This window comes from Thamnophis sirtalis, unplaced genomic scaffold (genome assembly GCF_051295495.1).
Source record: "Thamnophis sirtalis isolate CommonGarterSnake01/CBP01778 unplaced genomic scaffold, rThaSir2_p1.2 scaffold_3, whole genome shotgun sequence".
Classification (NCBI taxonomy): domain Eukaryota; kingdom Metazoa; phylum Chordata; class Lepidosauria; order Squamata; family Natricidae; genus Thamnophis; species Thamnophis sirtalis.
In genome coordinates this window covers 168,015,526-168,031,368 of record NW_028261383.1, presented here as the reverse complement: position 1 = coordinate 168,031,368, position 15,843 = coordinate 168,015,526, and the positions used below count along the sequence as shown (strand labels likewise).

Below are 15,843 nucleotides of genomic sequence, written 5' to 3'. Positions count from 1 at the left end.
TACCACCAGCAAAGTATCACATGCCCATACCTGTTTGGTGTGCATAACGACAGCAGCACAGTGCTTTCCCATACCAGTGAACAGTACAGCTGGCTCAGCTTGCTCAGCACACTCAGACCCAACTGCGAACCCCACTGGTTTACTGAAATGGCTCTAATTTCACTCTGTAAATGGAAGAGAAAGTATGTTGCTGAACAGCTGAATTAGGCTTTGGTGACAATCAAGGAGCATTAAGGCCAAAAAAGAAATGAGCAAGGCAAAAAAGCAATTCTTACTTGTCCTACACGGCAGGTGTGCACAAACATCATGATGTAAGCATGGGCTGCTGTTAGGGCATGGAGTAAGGGTGTGGCCTGGGCAGAGAGAGTAGCATCAGCTACATTGCCAGCACATGCCAATTCCCGCAGCAGGACCGAACCACCAGGTTCCTCGATGGGCCGGTGCAAAGGCTCCAAGGAAGAGAGGATGGAATCCAGTTGAAGCAACCCTTCTTGCAGCACTTTTGGCTCATGAGACAGTGTCTAGGATACAGAAAACAGAATAGTGCAATCCATCAAATCACCTGGATAATATGTAAGTCTCTGCCTCAAAACCACACACTGTACCAAACTCTAATCCATGATGTTCAGTTTAAACTCATGACTTATGGTTTACTACTAAACATCCATGAATGCTCTTTCTCAGAAAAATATTGCCTAGCCTTTGTAGATACTGTATTCATAGAGTGAACAAGTGGACATTCAGAATCAGTAATTTTTTTTAAAAAAAAAAATGTTCTCTTGCTAACCACACTAACACTTCTCCATATTTGTTCACCATCTGGCTCACAATAACATTCAACCAACTTATGCCACATGCAAAAACAAGAGTATAGAGGTCCACACCCCAACTCATCCACTATAGCAGGGATGAACACTCTGTTCTTCTCGGGTGTGGTGACCCAATATCCCATTTGGGGTGCCAGAAAACTAGAATGTTTATTTATTTATTTGACATTTCTAAGAATGTTGGTGGCTTACACAGAAAAAAGTAATTTAAAATATGAGTTACAAAAATAAAAACAGAATAGAAGAGTAAAACCAGAAATAAAATAAAGCTGGCACCATCAAATTAGGAAAGGGCTCTTTGAAAACACTGGTCTTCATCAGTTTTCAAAAAAGAAAAAAACTTATGGAGAGGGAGTTAATCTGTTCTCAACAAGAAGAATGTCAGTGTCAGTGTTACTACAAAAAACAGCACGTTCTCACTTCAGTCCCCAAAGTGTGGAATTTTACCCAAAATCTGATTAGTTTGGGCCAACCAAAACAGATCAAAACTGGACCCACAAACTAATTGGCTACTAATGCAGGATCCCTAAAATCAACGTTATTCAGTCCTGGTAGGGCCCCCCCAAAATACATGCATTCTGGACCAACTGTAGTTTCTAAATACTCTTTAAAGGGTTCCCCAAGTAGAGCATGTTACTGCAGTCTAATCAAGTAGTGGTGAGGGCATGAGTTAACTAAAATCTTCCTGTCCGAGGTAAGGCCGCAACTGAAGCACCAGCCAAAGTTGAGATAGGCCCCCTTGGCCACAGCTTTCATCCATTTATCTGGTAGGAGCTGTGAATCCTGAATGACCTCCAAGTAGAGAACCTATATCAAGAAGTAACTTGGGGGGGGGGGGGGAATCAGCCACCATAGATTCCCTGAAAATTTTCCGGGTTTTTTTCTGTTGGAAGGAGGGTTAAGGGATGGAAGGCACCTGTAATGTTTAAAATTTGCCTCTTAAGTACCCCATAAATCCGCAAACCAAAAAAGTATCAAGGATTTCAATTTCACTTGTGCTGGTGGTGTCATATGTCTGACCCTATTTTCTGTAGCTTCCCCAGCAAGGAAAGAAGATAAATTATGCCTTCCAACCAATATAATGCATAAACCTTGTCTGTGGCAGGATAGAATCTTTGATTGATTATATACTGAATCTCTTCTGACTGTGCTACTGTACAGGTAGTCCCTGACCAAAAGGTGGCTTTTTAAAAAAAGGCAAACTGGACTTTCCAATTTTTCTTTAAGATATTTAATTTCTCATTCAAGAAGCTTCTTCAGTTTGTTCAACAACTGAATGAACAGTTGTAAATCAAAGGCTACCTGTACATGAATGGATCGGTAAAGAAACAGCCCACTTAAGATAATCATATACAAAAGCAAAATTCAGTTTCAAGATGGGGAGCCACCAAATGAAGAAAAAGGAAATAATGCCACAGTTTGCTACCCTGGGAGTCTATTACCAAATTTAATTACTAATCATTCCAAAATTTCCCACTAATATATGGCCTTTCTGAAAAGAAAATGTTGCACATGCTGACAGAGGCAATTAGGCTCTGAAGCCAAACTGCATTCTTAAAAATACCCTTTCTAGTGAAGTATAGTAATCATAGCAATGCCCATATCAAAAATTTGTGGAAAGATATGACCATACATGTGAACATGCAGGTCCACAGATTGCTACTGTAATGCATGTTTTCTCGATCCATAAGTGTCAATCTGTTATTTAAAAGGCAAATAAGCCTTTTTACCAAGAAGCCTGAAGAAAATACAGCAGCTATGAGTGGCTGAACATAAAATTCCTGGGACATTTACACTGCCCTAGGATGCAAAAATTCAACTTTTTTTTACTTATTAAAATTCACAGCATCTTTGCTTAGCACAAATGAAAGCACATACCTTAGATAAGCAATAGGATACATGATGTATTACTGACCAGCCACTATAAACCCAAACTAGAGAATGACAAAAGGTCCAGGTGTTATATCACTATTCCTTTCAGAACAACATGCAATAATTATGAATTCAGGTAGTCCTCGCTTACCAACCACCTTATTTAGTGACTATTCAAAGTTACAACAGTGCAGAAAAATAGCCTTCTGCAACCACATGATTGCCATTTGTGTGCTTCGCAACTGGCTTATAACATCTTAAGACATCGCCACGTGTTTCCTTAATGACCGTGGTGTTTCACTAATGACGGAAGGAGAAGCATGATTGTAAGCCCATCATGGTCACATGATTTTCCACTTAGAGATCCGAGTTACCAGACTCAATTGTAGTTGCTAAGTAAAAACTGCCTGAATACAGTTTTATACAAAGGCTTAGGCATTCTTGATCACACTTTATGTACTTGCTTTCGGATTTATTGATGACATGCAAAGGGGACTATGAATAATTCCGAACTAGACTATTTTGATAGGAAGAGTACAAAAAATATTCCAAGATTCATAGTTGGGTATAACAAATGTTTGGAAGCCATTTCTGATAAAGGAGATATGACAATATTCTAAATGAAAGGAAATAATCGCCCATCTCTCTCACAAGGGGGCTCTGGGCAGTAATTTATTTTTTAAAAAAATTCTGAATTTGTAAATAATTGTCCACGAATAGAAAACACGCATTCCAATTTGTAGAAAGATGCCGGGTTTAACTTTGTACCCTGTAAAGGTAGCATCAGCTGCTCACTTAGGGATGCCCTGAACTATATAATTTTGGCGCGCAGGGGGGAGGGGCTAAATTTATGCATCCAACTGTATTCACTGTAGCAACTGTATCGCTACAGCTGTTATGTTTGCCTTGAGAATCTGGATTCCAACAGCCACAGGTGTTCAGCTAGGCATGCATTTCATATCGCGCGAGCCACCCACGTTACTGGCTGCCTGTTGGGCTCCGGATGCGCTTCAAGGTGCTAGTCATTACTTTTAAAGCCCTACATGGTATTGGACCTGGGTACTTGAGAGACCGCCTCCTGTCAATTACCTCCCTACGACCAATTAGATCCCACAGATTAGGCCTCCTCCGAATACCATCTGCTAGCCAATGTCGATTGTCGACTTCTCCTCCACCTTCTCTGTGGCTGCTCCGGCCCTCTGGAACGATCTCCCCGTGGAGATCCGGACCCTCACCACCCTCCAGGCTTTCCGCAAAGCCACTAAGACCTGGTTGTTCCGGCAGGCCTGGGGCTGATGAGTTCCCAGCCCCACTTGAATTGTTGCGACTGTTGCTGTGTTTTTAACTTGCTTGTTTTGTTTTGTTTTCCCTGTTTGTATTCCTCTTCACCTCTGCTTGTTAGCCGCCCTGAGTCTCTCGGGAATAGGGCGGCATACAAATGGAATAAACAAACAAACATTTCAAACATTACAAGATTTGGTCACAGAAACTCAGTGTCAAGCTTGATGACCTCACAAGATATTGGGTTGTTTTTGCTATCCTTACTGCCTATAGTTCAAAGGGAATAACAATAGCAATAGCAGTTAGACTTATATACCGCTTCATAGGGCTTTCAGCCCTCTCTAAGCGGTTTACAGAGTCAGCATATTGCCCCCAACAACAATCCGGGTCCTCATTTTACCCACCTCAGAAGGATGGAAGGCTGAGTCAACCTTGAGCCGGTGAGATTTGAACAGCCGAACTGCTGAACTGCAGTCAGCTGAAGTAGCCTGCAGTGCTGCATTTAACCACTGCGCCACCTCGGCTCTTCCTTCACCTTGTTGAGATGCTATTAATACAACACACCTAGACTGTTAGCTCTAGTTGCTCATCAGCATGGTTTGAAAAATCTGTGCTAAATGAAATTTGGTCTAGGGTAAATATTAAAAATGTGGGAGTTTTGTTTAGTGAAAGAAGTATTATTCATGGTGCTTAATAGATTGATATATTGTGTTAATTTTTTCTGATCTATTTTTATTCAATTGTAAGGGATTTCAGCAAAAAAATGGTAAACCTGTTGGTACAATGACTGGGTAAACATCATTTCCCTTGAACTTTGCAATGGCTCCTGGGTAAACGCCGCAGCATTAGTGTGTTAATGCTTAGTTAATAGTGGTGGGGAATTTGATCAACCTCAAACCTGCCTAGAAACAGCAACATTTGGCCTGTGGTCATGACATTTCCACACATACATGAGCTGTGGAGGATAGAGAGCTCTACACATCTTCAACAAAATTGCATATACTTTTATTCAAACATTACAGGATTAAGCCCTGATTCTAACACTTAATTTGAGCTCTGGCAAATAATGTTTTGGCATAGACAAGTGAAAGCTCCCTGATGGCTCGCTTGTAAAGGTAGTTCTATAGTTATGGCCAAAATGGACCCAAAATTTCTGTTGCTAAGCTAGAAAGTTGCTAAGTGAGATTTGCCCCATTTTATGACATTTCTTACCACAGTTGTTAAGTGAATCACTACAGTTGTTGTGAATCTAGCTTTCCTATTGACTTTGTTTGCCAGAAAGCCCAAAAGATGAACACATGACCTTGGGACCCTGCAACCGTCATAAATACATGCCAGATGTCAAGCGTTTAATTTTGATCATGTGACCATGGGATGCTGCAACAGTTAAGTGTGAAACATGGTCATAAGTCACTTTTTTTCAGTGCCGTTAACTTTAAAAACAGTCACTAAATGAATGGTTGTAAATCGAGGATCACTTGTAAATATTATGCAGATCCCTAAGTATATTACTAGTAATGTACACATGGATTCCCATTGGACTCCATTCAGCAGTCATGTTGATTGAATCAATTCTTATGCTTGCTAAAGCAGTTTTGACTAAAAATGGCATTCCTCCCATAAAAGAGAGTTTCATCATAAAAGACAACTTTTAGTGAGTTTTAAAATTCTGGACTAATATTTCCCAAATTGCACAATTCCAAGAGAGGAATATTACAATTGCTATAAATTATGCAAATCAAAGAAATGTATACGACTTACTTCATTCATACTTTGCACACTTCCTACATTTATTCTGGCAGTTATGTGAACCTTACTTTGTTCCCCAAATTCATACTGAACAGGCAAAAAACGGTAAGAGCTCATTGCTGCCCTATCCCCTAAAAATTGAGGGGAGGGTGTCAATTGTACCACAAAATCTACAAGTGCCAGCCAATATACTAAACAATACAGAGTTGCAGTTCAGCAACATCTGGGAGACTACAGATTTCTTGTCCTTGATGATATATTCATTCCCATTCCAAAACTGTAAAGGACTCCTAGACTTGCAGGTGTGTATGTGCAAGTACAAGGGTGTAAACCTGAATATTAAATTAGACATACCAACAAAATGGGACTAAGAATCTTACTATTTCACCTATTTTGTCAATTGGAAATACCATATTCTTCGTAATATGGATCTCTATGTTCAAAGACTTTTGCTTTTCTCCTTTGAATTCATCCTAACTGGACAAGCTCTATGGCTTCCTCCCATTAATGGATTCTTTCTACACTAGACATTTTATGGTAATATACTATATAGGACAATTCTGAATCTAAGGGAATAAGATTGCTAGTAAAAAAGCAACCATGATCCTCTGATAATCTGTGCAAACCTAACACTGTCAGCTACAATGATGCAATCAACACAAGCCTGTAACAGGTGCACGGGGGGGAATTAAGAGTAGGATTTCCAGAAGTCTGAGTATACTTCCAACTCAATGGCAGTGATAATTACCTTCTGGAAAGGGAAATGTTGTATTCTCCTCCTTACCAATATGGATTTGCAGACTCCAGCCACAGCTTGGCAGGCTGCTGAAGTGGGGAAGTCTATGGGCAAGTTGGGCAGGCCCAAGATGGTCACAAGGGGCAGCAGACCCTTCTGATTCACAAATTCCTGGCAATGGTCATCGGTAGTATTATTGCTGAGGATCGATTCCACAAATTTCATCTGGGGAAACAGAAAAATGACGGGAAAAGAGGGGAAAAAAAGAATCAAGCTTTTTGCAGTTCTACAAACTGCTGTAATTCTACATCAAGGGTATGGAAAACATAACAATTTCTTAATTCAGTAGTTCCTTAACAGATTCTAGAATATATACTGTCAAGACCAAGTCCACCCAACTTTTGAAATAGCAAGAACATTAAGACCAAAAATAAGGTTTTGGGTCATTTTATATCATTCCCAGAAAACAAGTATCAAAATCAAATATTATGTTTTTTTTCATAAACACCTTGGAAAAGTATATGTTAAGCTCCACCTACTGTTCAAGAACTTACCACATTAAGGATGTAATCCATGAGAGGAATTGGTATCCGTTCTTCTGTCCCAACGACCCTAGAAAGAGGGAAAATTACGATCACTGAAAATCTTCCTTTTTTTTTACAATGGATATGTGTGATCTCCTAGATTTTATGCAAAGCCTTCTTCCATTAAGGTTTTCCGAAGAGATAGAATGAAAAAAGGGCAATAGAGTGAAAAGGACTGTTACTCATCAAGCCCCTTTTAACCCAAATATCCATAGGACAGCTCTGGATCTGGGCTGCGGCAATAATGTGCCAAAAGCGGCTTCAAAATGACAAAAGGTATCAGGACTGAAGGGGGGGTGGGGAACAAAAACAAGAAACGGCAATGGGAGGAATGAAGCAATACTGCCCATTTTGGCCAGAGGCCTTGAACCGGATTAAAAATGGGAATGTGGCAAGATCCATGAATGGTCGACTGCCGGGCGCCATGGAGTTCTGCAGCAAAATGGAGCCAGGCAGGAGAGAGAGAGAAAGGGAAGAATCGGAGAGTGACGTAAAGAGCATGCTCCGTACAGAATTTGGTCTGGAAAAGAAGAAAATGTCTGATGTGAGCAAGGAGGGACCAAGGCAAATGCAGGGCGGGGAGGTGGGTGAGCGGAGGATATTGGGGCTACTCCAGTCCCACCAGGCACCTGCCACATGGCAGCAGACAAGCCAAAAGGAAATCCGGCCCTGCTACTTTAGCCAGAAGAAACATGGCCTCCTCCCTGAAGCTAGGAGAAGTTTAACTGTTTCTAGTCCCTAAAAATATAAATGTCATACTTCTACTTTCAAGAAGGGCAACAAAAAGGATTGCAGAATCGTAATTCAAAACAATTTTTTTGTATTATTGGGGAAGGCAAAAAAGTTATTGAACCCAGGCTGCCTTTAAGGGAATGAATTAGTTATAATTTTAAAAAAACTGGGAGGGGAAGCCCCCCCCGCCCCCGATATTCTGCTTTCCTTTCGTCGCAAAGCACCATGATGTCCCTGAATTAACTGATTTCAAATGCTGAATACCAGTTATGCATTTCCCCCCCAGCCTCATCCAGGAGGAGTTGATGGGGTTAAATTGTCCCATAGACGGACCATTTCAGAGTTCAGAAGTTTACAAAGAAACAGCTGGCAGGCGCTCAGGAGCTGTAGGAGACTTTGCCAAACAAACAGTGAGCCAAGACAGCCTCTTAGCAAGGTTCTCACAAGCTGAGATCAGGGTGCCAGAGAGCAGGCGCACTCTGCTAAAAATGCTTAAAGTGACATTACATCCCACTCCATTTGTTGGCTCTGGAAACTTTTTTGTCCTCAGAAATATCACATTTGCTGTGTTATAGGTCCCTGAAGTTCCATCAGTTCAAATCACTCTAGTTTTTTTTTTCTCTACAAGAAGTAATACGAAGTTTCAGCCTCTGATTCATAGAGCTGCTGAAATCTTTCAAAATGTACAGGAATGCCTATGAGCATCTCTTCTGAACTGCCAAAATAGCCATGTATTTTTCTAGGTTCATAAGCAAAGTAGTTATGCTTCCACATACATGTGGACACATAATTTATTTTCCCTAAAAATAAGACCTCGCTGGATAACAAGCCCAATTGGGCTTTTGAGCGCATGCGCTAAAATAAGCCCTCCCTCGAAAATAAGTCCTCCCCAAAATTTTTGCAACACAGCAGCAGCCATGAGGTGACCACGCTCACTGCCTCCTGAACCTCAAAATTAATAAGACCTTCCTGAAAATAAGGCCAAGCGCTTATTTCGGGGGTCAAAAGAAAATAAGACACTGTCTTATTTTCAGGGAAACACGGAAGGAAATGGCGTCTGGAGCAGTCAAATGAGTCTAGGGGAAAAGTCTGCATTAATAATTCCAAAATTAATTTTTCTGATTATAGAGTTAATACTTTAAAGTGTAAAAAAGGCTTGTTATTTATTATACTACTAAAACAAAAACTATTTGGAAATTAATGTAATTAGTTTTGCTTAAAAGAGAATTTGAGAGAAGATATTCTGTGAAAATAAATAATTCAGGGAACTTATTTTTCCAAGACTAGCCTGAATTAAAACTTGTCATGGTATACTCAACTACAAGACCATCCACATTCATAGATGAACATGCAGCGTTGGGGCTGGTTAGCTTCCTGAAAACCCCCTCCCATCTTTTAATTAGCTTTTAATGTCAACTTTAATTACCCTTGCCTCTATTTTAAATTTTAAGTTTGATTTTTATGTTAATATTTTACTTGTACTTTGCCTAGAGTCCCTTTGCGAGGAAGATGGGTGATTATTAAATGTGGTGGGTGGCTGGCTGGCTGGCCGGCCGGCCGGCCAGACAGACAGACAGACAGCTGTGCAAGACATTAGCATTACATTAAAAAGAAATGACCACTCTAAAATAATTTATTTCCAGGACAGAAAAATGTGGCACTTGTTGGCCCGACAAAGATATTTTTGCTTCTATTTCACATAAAACTCAGACTGATGAAGAATGTGAAAGCAATGAATAAGGGAGGTGAAAGCTTTTTGTTATTTGAGACGGCTGCTTTCAAGAATAAAACTGATGCTAAGATTAAGGAAGGAATCTTTGTTGGTCTACAGATCAGTTATATCATCAACAACAAGTGCCAAAGGATTTGTTAGTGGGGCCAGAGAAAACACCCTGGAAAGCATTCAAGGACATTGTTCAGAATTTTCTTGGCAGCTACGGAGAATCAAACAATATTCAGCAGGTTCACAAATTTTTTACAGCAAACAAGATCATGAACTACAACATGCCACTGAAGATTCATTTTCTGCAATTATCCTTGGACTTCTTTCACAAAAATCTAGGTGCAGTAAATGATGAATATGGTGAAAGGTTTCACTAGGACTGTGATGGTGAACCAATGGCATGCGTGCCACAGGTGACACACGGATCCATTTGTTAGGGCACGCGAGGCATTTCCCTGTCATCTCCAGCATGCATGTGTGAGCTGGCTAGCTGACTGTGGCCTTCTTCAAGCCTCCGGAGCGTGAAAAACCAGCCTTATGGCCAAACTGGAAGTCACTTCCGGTTTGCTCTTAGGGCCGTTTTTCACCCTGCTGACCCTTAAGGAGGCTTCCCTGAAGGCTCTGGAGGGCGAAAAACAGCTCCATGGGCCAACCGGAAATTCAGGAATGGACTTCCAGTTTGCCTATAGGGGTGGTTTTTTGCACTCCGGCGGCTTCAGGGAGGCTCCTGAAGCCTCCAGAGGGTCTCGAGGGGGGCTGTTTTCGCCCTCCCTAGGCTCCTAGAAGGAGGGTGAAAACCATGCCAAAGCAGGGGTGGGGGGAGCACTGGTCACGCACACATGCACGCAGGGGGGGGTACACCCACATGTGTCTTACCCCCACAGTATTTGTTTCCAGAGAGTAAGTCATCTGTGTACCAAGCTTGGTTGAAATTACTCAAGGTGTTCCAGAGTTATGCTGGACCCACCCCCCAAACACACACAGTCATATAGATAGATAGATAGATAGATGATAGATAGATAGATAGATAGATAGATAGATAGATAGATAGATAGATAGATAGATAGATTAGATAGATAGATTAGATAGATAGATTAGATAGATTAGATAGATTAGATAGATTAGATAGATTAGATAGATAGATAGATAGATAGATAGATAGATAGATAGATAGATAGATAGATAGATAGATAGATAGATGATAGATAGATGATAGATAGATGATAGATAGATGATAGATGATAGATAGATAGATAGATAGATAGATAGATGATAGATAGATGATAGATAGATGATAGATAGATGATAGATAGATGATAGATAGATAGATGATAGATAGATAGATAGATAGATAGATAGATAGATAGATAGATAGATAGATAGATAGATCAAGATATCTTGATATCAAATTCACCAATAATGACTTTTTTTCAAGTAAAAATATACCCTCTTCTGGAAATAGGATAAAATATTGCAGCCACAAAATTTGGACATCTACTGCAGCTGTTTCAATTTGTGTGTTTGTTTTAAGAAATAAAGAAATGCATAAAGGCTACCCTACACGTAATTTATATCAGTGTGGGTAGCATACACAAATAAAATTTTAAAAAACAACCAGAATTAAACCAAAAAGGAAAATAAAACCAATAAACAATCATAGCGTATCTGAACATTTAAAATATTTATATAGCTGCCTATCTTATATTGAATAACAAGCTCTCACTCAAACTCATTCCAAAAGGCAACCATAGCAACAGAGAAGGCACATTGTCAAGATCTTATTAAATGACACTATCTCAGAGATGGGACTAGGAGCATGTTTACTCTTTATGACTGAGTGATACAGACAGAAATAATCAGAGATAAGTGGGGTCCTACAAATAGCCCAGCCCTGGGCCATCACCTGAAAACTAGAATAGCTCCCCAATCCAAAGACCACCACTGGTCATCAAAATGTGTCATCACAGTGCAGCCTCAGTGCTATACTCCAGTTTGAGACCCGACTGAAAGAGCTTCAGATAATCTTTTTCCTACAGTGACCTTTGAAAACACAATGCAACCATCTTCTCAATAACCCTGTCTAAAAAGGTTAGAAATGGGGCAAAAACTATCCAGCTCCATTGGATCTAACAAGGACTTCTTGACGAGAAGCTAAACCAACACCTCTTTCAGAACAGGTGGGACCATCCTCTCTCTTGGGGATGCATTCACCACAAGGATTCAACCTCATTTCCCCTCCTAGGATCCTTGACCAACCAGAAAAGACATGGATCTAGGACACAGATGCTACACTTATAGCCCTAAAAACCCTGTCCACTTCCTTAGAACTAACAAGCTCAAATAACAGGAAATAGAATTACACCATTCCCCAGTCAAGTTCACAGAATCCGTGAGAGTTCGTCTAACAGATGCCTACAATAACCTTCATTGCAGCCTTATAGGTGTCTCCCTGGTCCTTCCCTACCCAGAAGTGACTAAAATAAAAATGCTGGTTAGGAATCTGTGGACACAATAAATGAAGACAAACACTCATATTTCATCCCTTGTTTAACTGTGAGTCTCAGGAGCTCCTTAATTCATTTGGAATGCAGCATTAAATGAAATCCCAGGTATTACTTCAAATGTTTTATGCCCTATTCAGAGATAACCCACATAAAATGCACAAACTGCCAACACATGAGTGATCTTGCACATTTTTTGTTTTTGCATACTGGACTGGACGGCCAACTTTATGCACAAACATTTTTGTCATAATCAGCAACTATAATAGTAGATAACCTGAGACAAACATGAGGCTCAGTGGAAGCTGAGTATAAACAGCTTATTCCTATCCTACCTTGTAATAACCCACTACTTTTCACATTCCTCTTTTTCAAAAGCATTTGCCTTTTGGCATGAAGTTTTTGTTGGAGGAGGAAAAATCCTGAAGCCCTTAAATTCCCAGGCATAACTTCAGAGGTTTTCTGGGACCTCGTCAGAATTTTCATACACAAAAATTACTGCCTAATTTCTTGTCAGAGAAACCTGACTTCCATCCAAGCTGATAGCCTGAAAGAGCAGAGTAAAATACATTTGGCCATTTTGGAAAACAAACTGTCACATGCTGTTCCTTTTAGCCTCATTTACTCACTGTTGACTAGATTCCGCCTCACTCTGCTGTGTGGCATTGAAGCTTTGCATGGCTTGTACTTCTTCCTCTTCTTCATCCTCACTGGAAGCCTCCTCAGCTGCATGAGTGGAACGAGGTGGAGGAGCAGTAGTTGTTCCATCAGCCTTCTGAATTGAGGGCTTTTGGCAAATATACTTGGGATCTCGGCCCAGGTTACAAATCTCTTCCAGCAACTGTAAAAAAGTGTATATAAACATGTTGGCACTCTTTCTACCAGAATAATAGTACTGTATTTCAAGTTAGATATTTTTAAAAATAATCAAGTAACGGATATAAGTGCGTACCTTGAGAAGCTCATTGGGTCGACAGTTATAAAACACAGTGCTGTATAGAAAGGGACATTTTCCTGGCCTCTTACCTTAATTATGGCTGTGGTAGCATCTGTCTTGAGCGTGGGCTGATGTCTCATAAGCTCATCAACAGCACTTCCAAGATTGGAAGCAGTATCTCCTAGAATAAACATGGGAGTCGGAATGGGGGATGCAGGATATATAAGCATTTTTAAAGAACTGAAGTCACTACATGAGGGCATTATTACACTTAGCATGAATCAGCCCAACCAAAAGGCAATAGTTTGAATGGTCAAAATGTATAACTCAATAACTCTAAAGCAGGAGGCTTACCAACAGTCAGATATGACCACAGTATTTTAAGATGGATTACTGCAACCTGCTCTATTTGGAACTGTCCTCCAAAACTATTCACAAATTTCAATTGTAGCAACCTGCATGCTACAGAAGTGAGGGCCCAGGAAAGCAACATGTGTGGAAATTAAAAAATGGCTGCCTTGCCTGAAGTATTAAAATTAAAATTGCCCTCTCCAAAAAATAAAAATGGAAACATATTTCTTTCTTTTTTTCTAGGTGAATGGCTAAACTTTTAAAAATTCCTAGGTTTGAATACGTAGACTGTGTTGTAAGAAATTTTTATTCCTTAATATTTTTAATGCTGTTTTTTTGTAATTCTATAGATTATTCACAGAAAAGTTGAATATAAGTATTTTACCTAAATTTCATGGGGGCTCATTAGTGTGAGTGCAGCAGTAATACATATCCACAGCTATGGCATCATATATCTTCATGCCTAACCTAACTTAACCATATTAAAAAAAAAAGCTCTAAAAACCCATTTCTTTCTCCAAGCCTTATGTGTAAGGCTGCTTTTTAATGGGTGCTTTTTTTAGTATTAGAATGGTAATTTTTCTTTTTAGCTGCACTGTAAGTCTTATGGTATGAATCATTGTACAGTTGGTCAGCCTTACAAATTACAAAAAGAAATATAATTCCAGCTATCTTTGTGCATTAGAAATAATAGCATTGTCGGCCCTGGAAGCCATCTTTTTCATTGGAGTTTCAGGACTGCCACATTTGGTGCCTGGGAAAATGGGAGGGGGGATAACTAGGAGTGGTGAAGAATTAGCCATAACAACATTCCTTTCTCCGAGTCAAGGACATTCGGCCTGCACCTGGATGGAAGTGACTGGAGGTTGTCTCCAGTTGGGATGGTGAACTGATTGGACCATGTGATGGACTTGTGGGTGCAGGGGATGGATTTTTGACTTTCTGTTGGGTGGGGAAAATCCAGAACTCTCAAACAAGCATTTTCAGCCTTCTATGAAACTCCCTAAAGATGGCTGGTGCTCTAACACAAACAGTCTGCTAGATTCATGACTGGGTTCATATACTGTACTAGGCAATAATATGGTTTCTTTGATCTTGGTTTAGTGAGTTGAGTCAATATAGCCACTTGAAATGGCAGGCTCAAGTCCCCAAGGCCCCAGACCTTTCCCCCCCTATTTTCAAATCTTCCTTCAACTTCAATTACAATAGTTTTCTGCCATTCTGAGCCAGGAAACATGTGAAAAGTATACTTCCGTCTAAAATTCTACATTAAAAGAAAACTCCAAGCCGGGGGGGGGGGGAAGGGGGAAGGGAAGAACCCATAGATTTTACCAGTGAGACACCTGCCCATTAAGGCCATCTAGCCCTCCAAAAACATTAGGTGAGCCACTGCTCAATTTAATCATTCCAGCCAACTGCCAGGATAAGACAAATTGTGACTGTAATGAATTATAGTTCCCAATTTATACCATTTCAAGCCACAGCATTATGGTCGTAGTTTAACACATCTCCAGCACACAGGGCAGAAGTGGGGTATACTCTCAAACTTCCTCTTTACCTACATCATCCAACATGCAACATCAAGCTCACTAGGCAGTGAAGCAAAATCCCTAGTATAATCATTCTTCAATTTAACTTACCAAGTGGATCTGAACTACGCCGCCTCCTCATTGCAGGGAGATAGTCTGGAGAGAGCAAGACCTTGAAGAGACGCTCAAAAGGCTGACATTGAACAAAGGATTGAAGTCCCCGGGCATTCAGGCACAGAGCACTGAAGACATTCGGGAGAGAACCCAGAACTTCCCTAGTTGCAGGGACCTGTCAGGAGAGACAGACACAAAACAGGACCAAAGGGTCATCATCTTACAGTCATGCTACACAAAAGTACATTTTCAGTGAGCTCCATATTTGAGGTTATGATTTATATAAACCCACAAGACTAATTCCATTTCTAATGCAGTCCCATCTTTACAAAGCATCCCGAAAAGTGGCCTGACAGAAGAAAATTGGAAGGGAAGCACTTTTGTTGTGGAGAAGGAAACACGCTTATATGCAAAGTGAAAACAGCAAGAATTTGAAAAGCAGCAGCTTTATGGGACCCCTTAAAGTTATGTCTGGCTACCTAGCTACCTCCTTAAGTATGAATACAGATTCAAAGGTGGAAATTAGGAAGTAAGGGTAAGAATGAAGAGGCTGAATGCCAGGCACCAAACTCATACATGTAGAGTTCAATAAAGTATAAGAAAGTGTACTTTATTATATTCTGCTTATTATACAGGAATCTCCCCAAACTGCCAGCCTCAGCCTGGGAACAGCTAGGTAAGGTGTTTTAGAGCTTAATGGAAGTCAATTCTGAATCTGTGCAAGGACTATGCTTAGGCCTCTCTTCTGCTTGGCCGGGTGTTTCCCAACACTGAGTGAGATAAAATGGGAAATTATCCAGATTATTTTTCTCCCTCTCATCTTTCTTCTACAGTTTGAGAACAAAGGAAATATGTTTTTAAATGATGTATTTGAAAATATGAGCTTATTCATAATATGCATAACGAG

The 15,843-nt window shown here is 40.2% G+C and overlaps 1 protein-coding gene across 14 annotated transcripts in view; it reads right to left on the bottom strand.

Annotated features, from left to right (window-relative positions):
* Window positions 1-15,843, bottom strand: part of HUWE1 (HECT, UBA and WWE domain containing E3 ubiquitin protein ligase 1) — a 109,465-nt gene that overhangs the window by 50,324 nt on the left and 43,298 nt on the right. For 10 of the 14 annotated variants that reach the window (XM_087710819.1, XM_087710818.1, XM_087710821.1 and 7 more), the window contains 7 exons: window positions 14,934-15,111; window positions 13,032-13,123; window positions 12,635-12,846; window positions 7,020-7,077; window positions 6,478-6,690; window positions 276-521; window positions 31-164 (listed from right to left, as the gene is read on the bottom strand). In XM_087710819.1, coding sequence (XP_087566945.1) covers window positions 31-164; window positions 276-521; window positions 6,478-6,690; window positions 7,020-7,077; window positions 12,635-12,846; window positions 13,032-13,123; window positions 14,934-15,111 — 1,133 coding nt within the window. The remainder of the gene's footprint in view (window positions 1-30; window positions 165-275; window positions 522-6,477; window positions 6,691-7,019; window positions 7,078-12,634; window positions 12,847-13,031; window positions 13,124-14,933; window positions 15,112-15,843) is intronic. The other 4 variants (XM_087710824.1, XM_087710829.1, XM_087710830.1 and 1 more) reach the window with 1 other exon arrangement.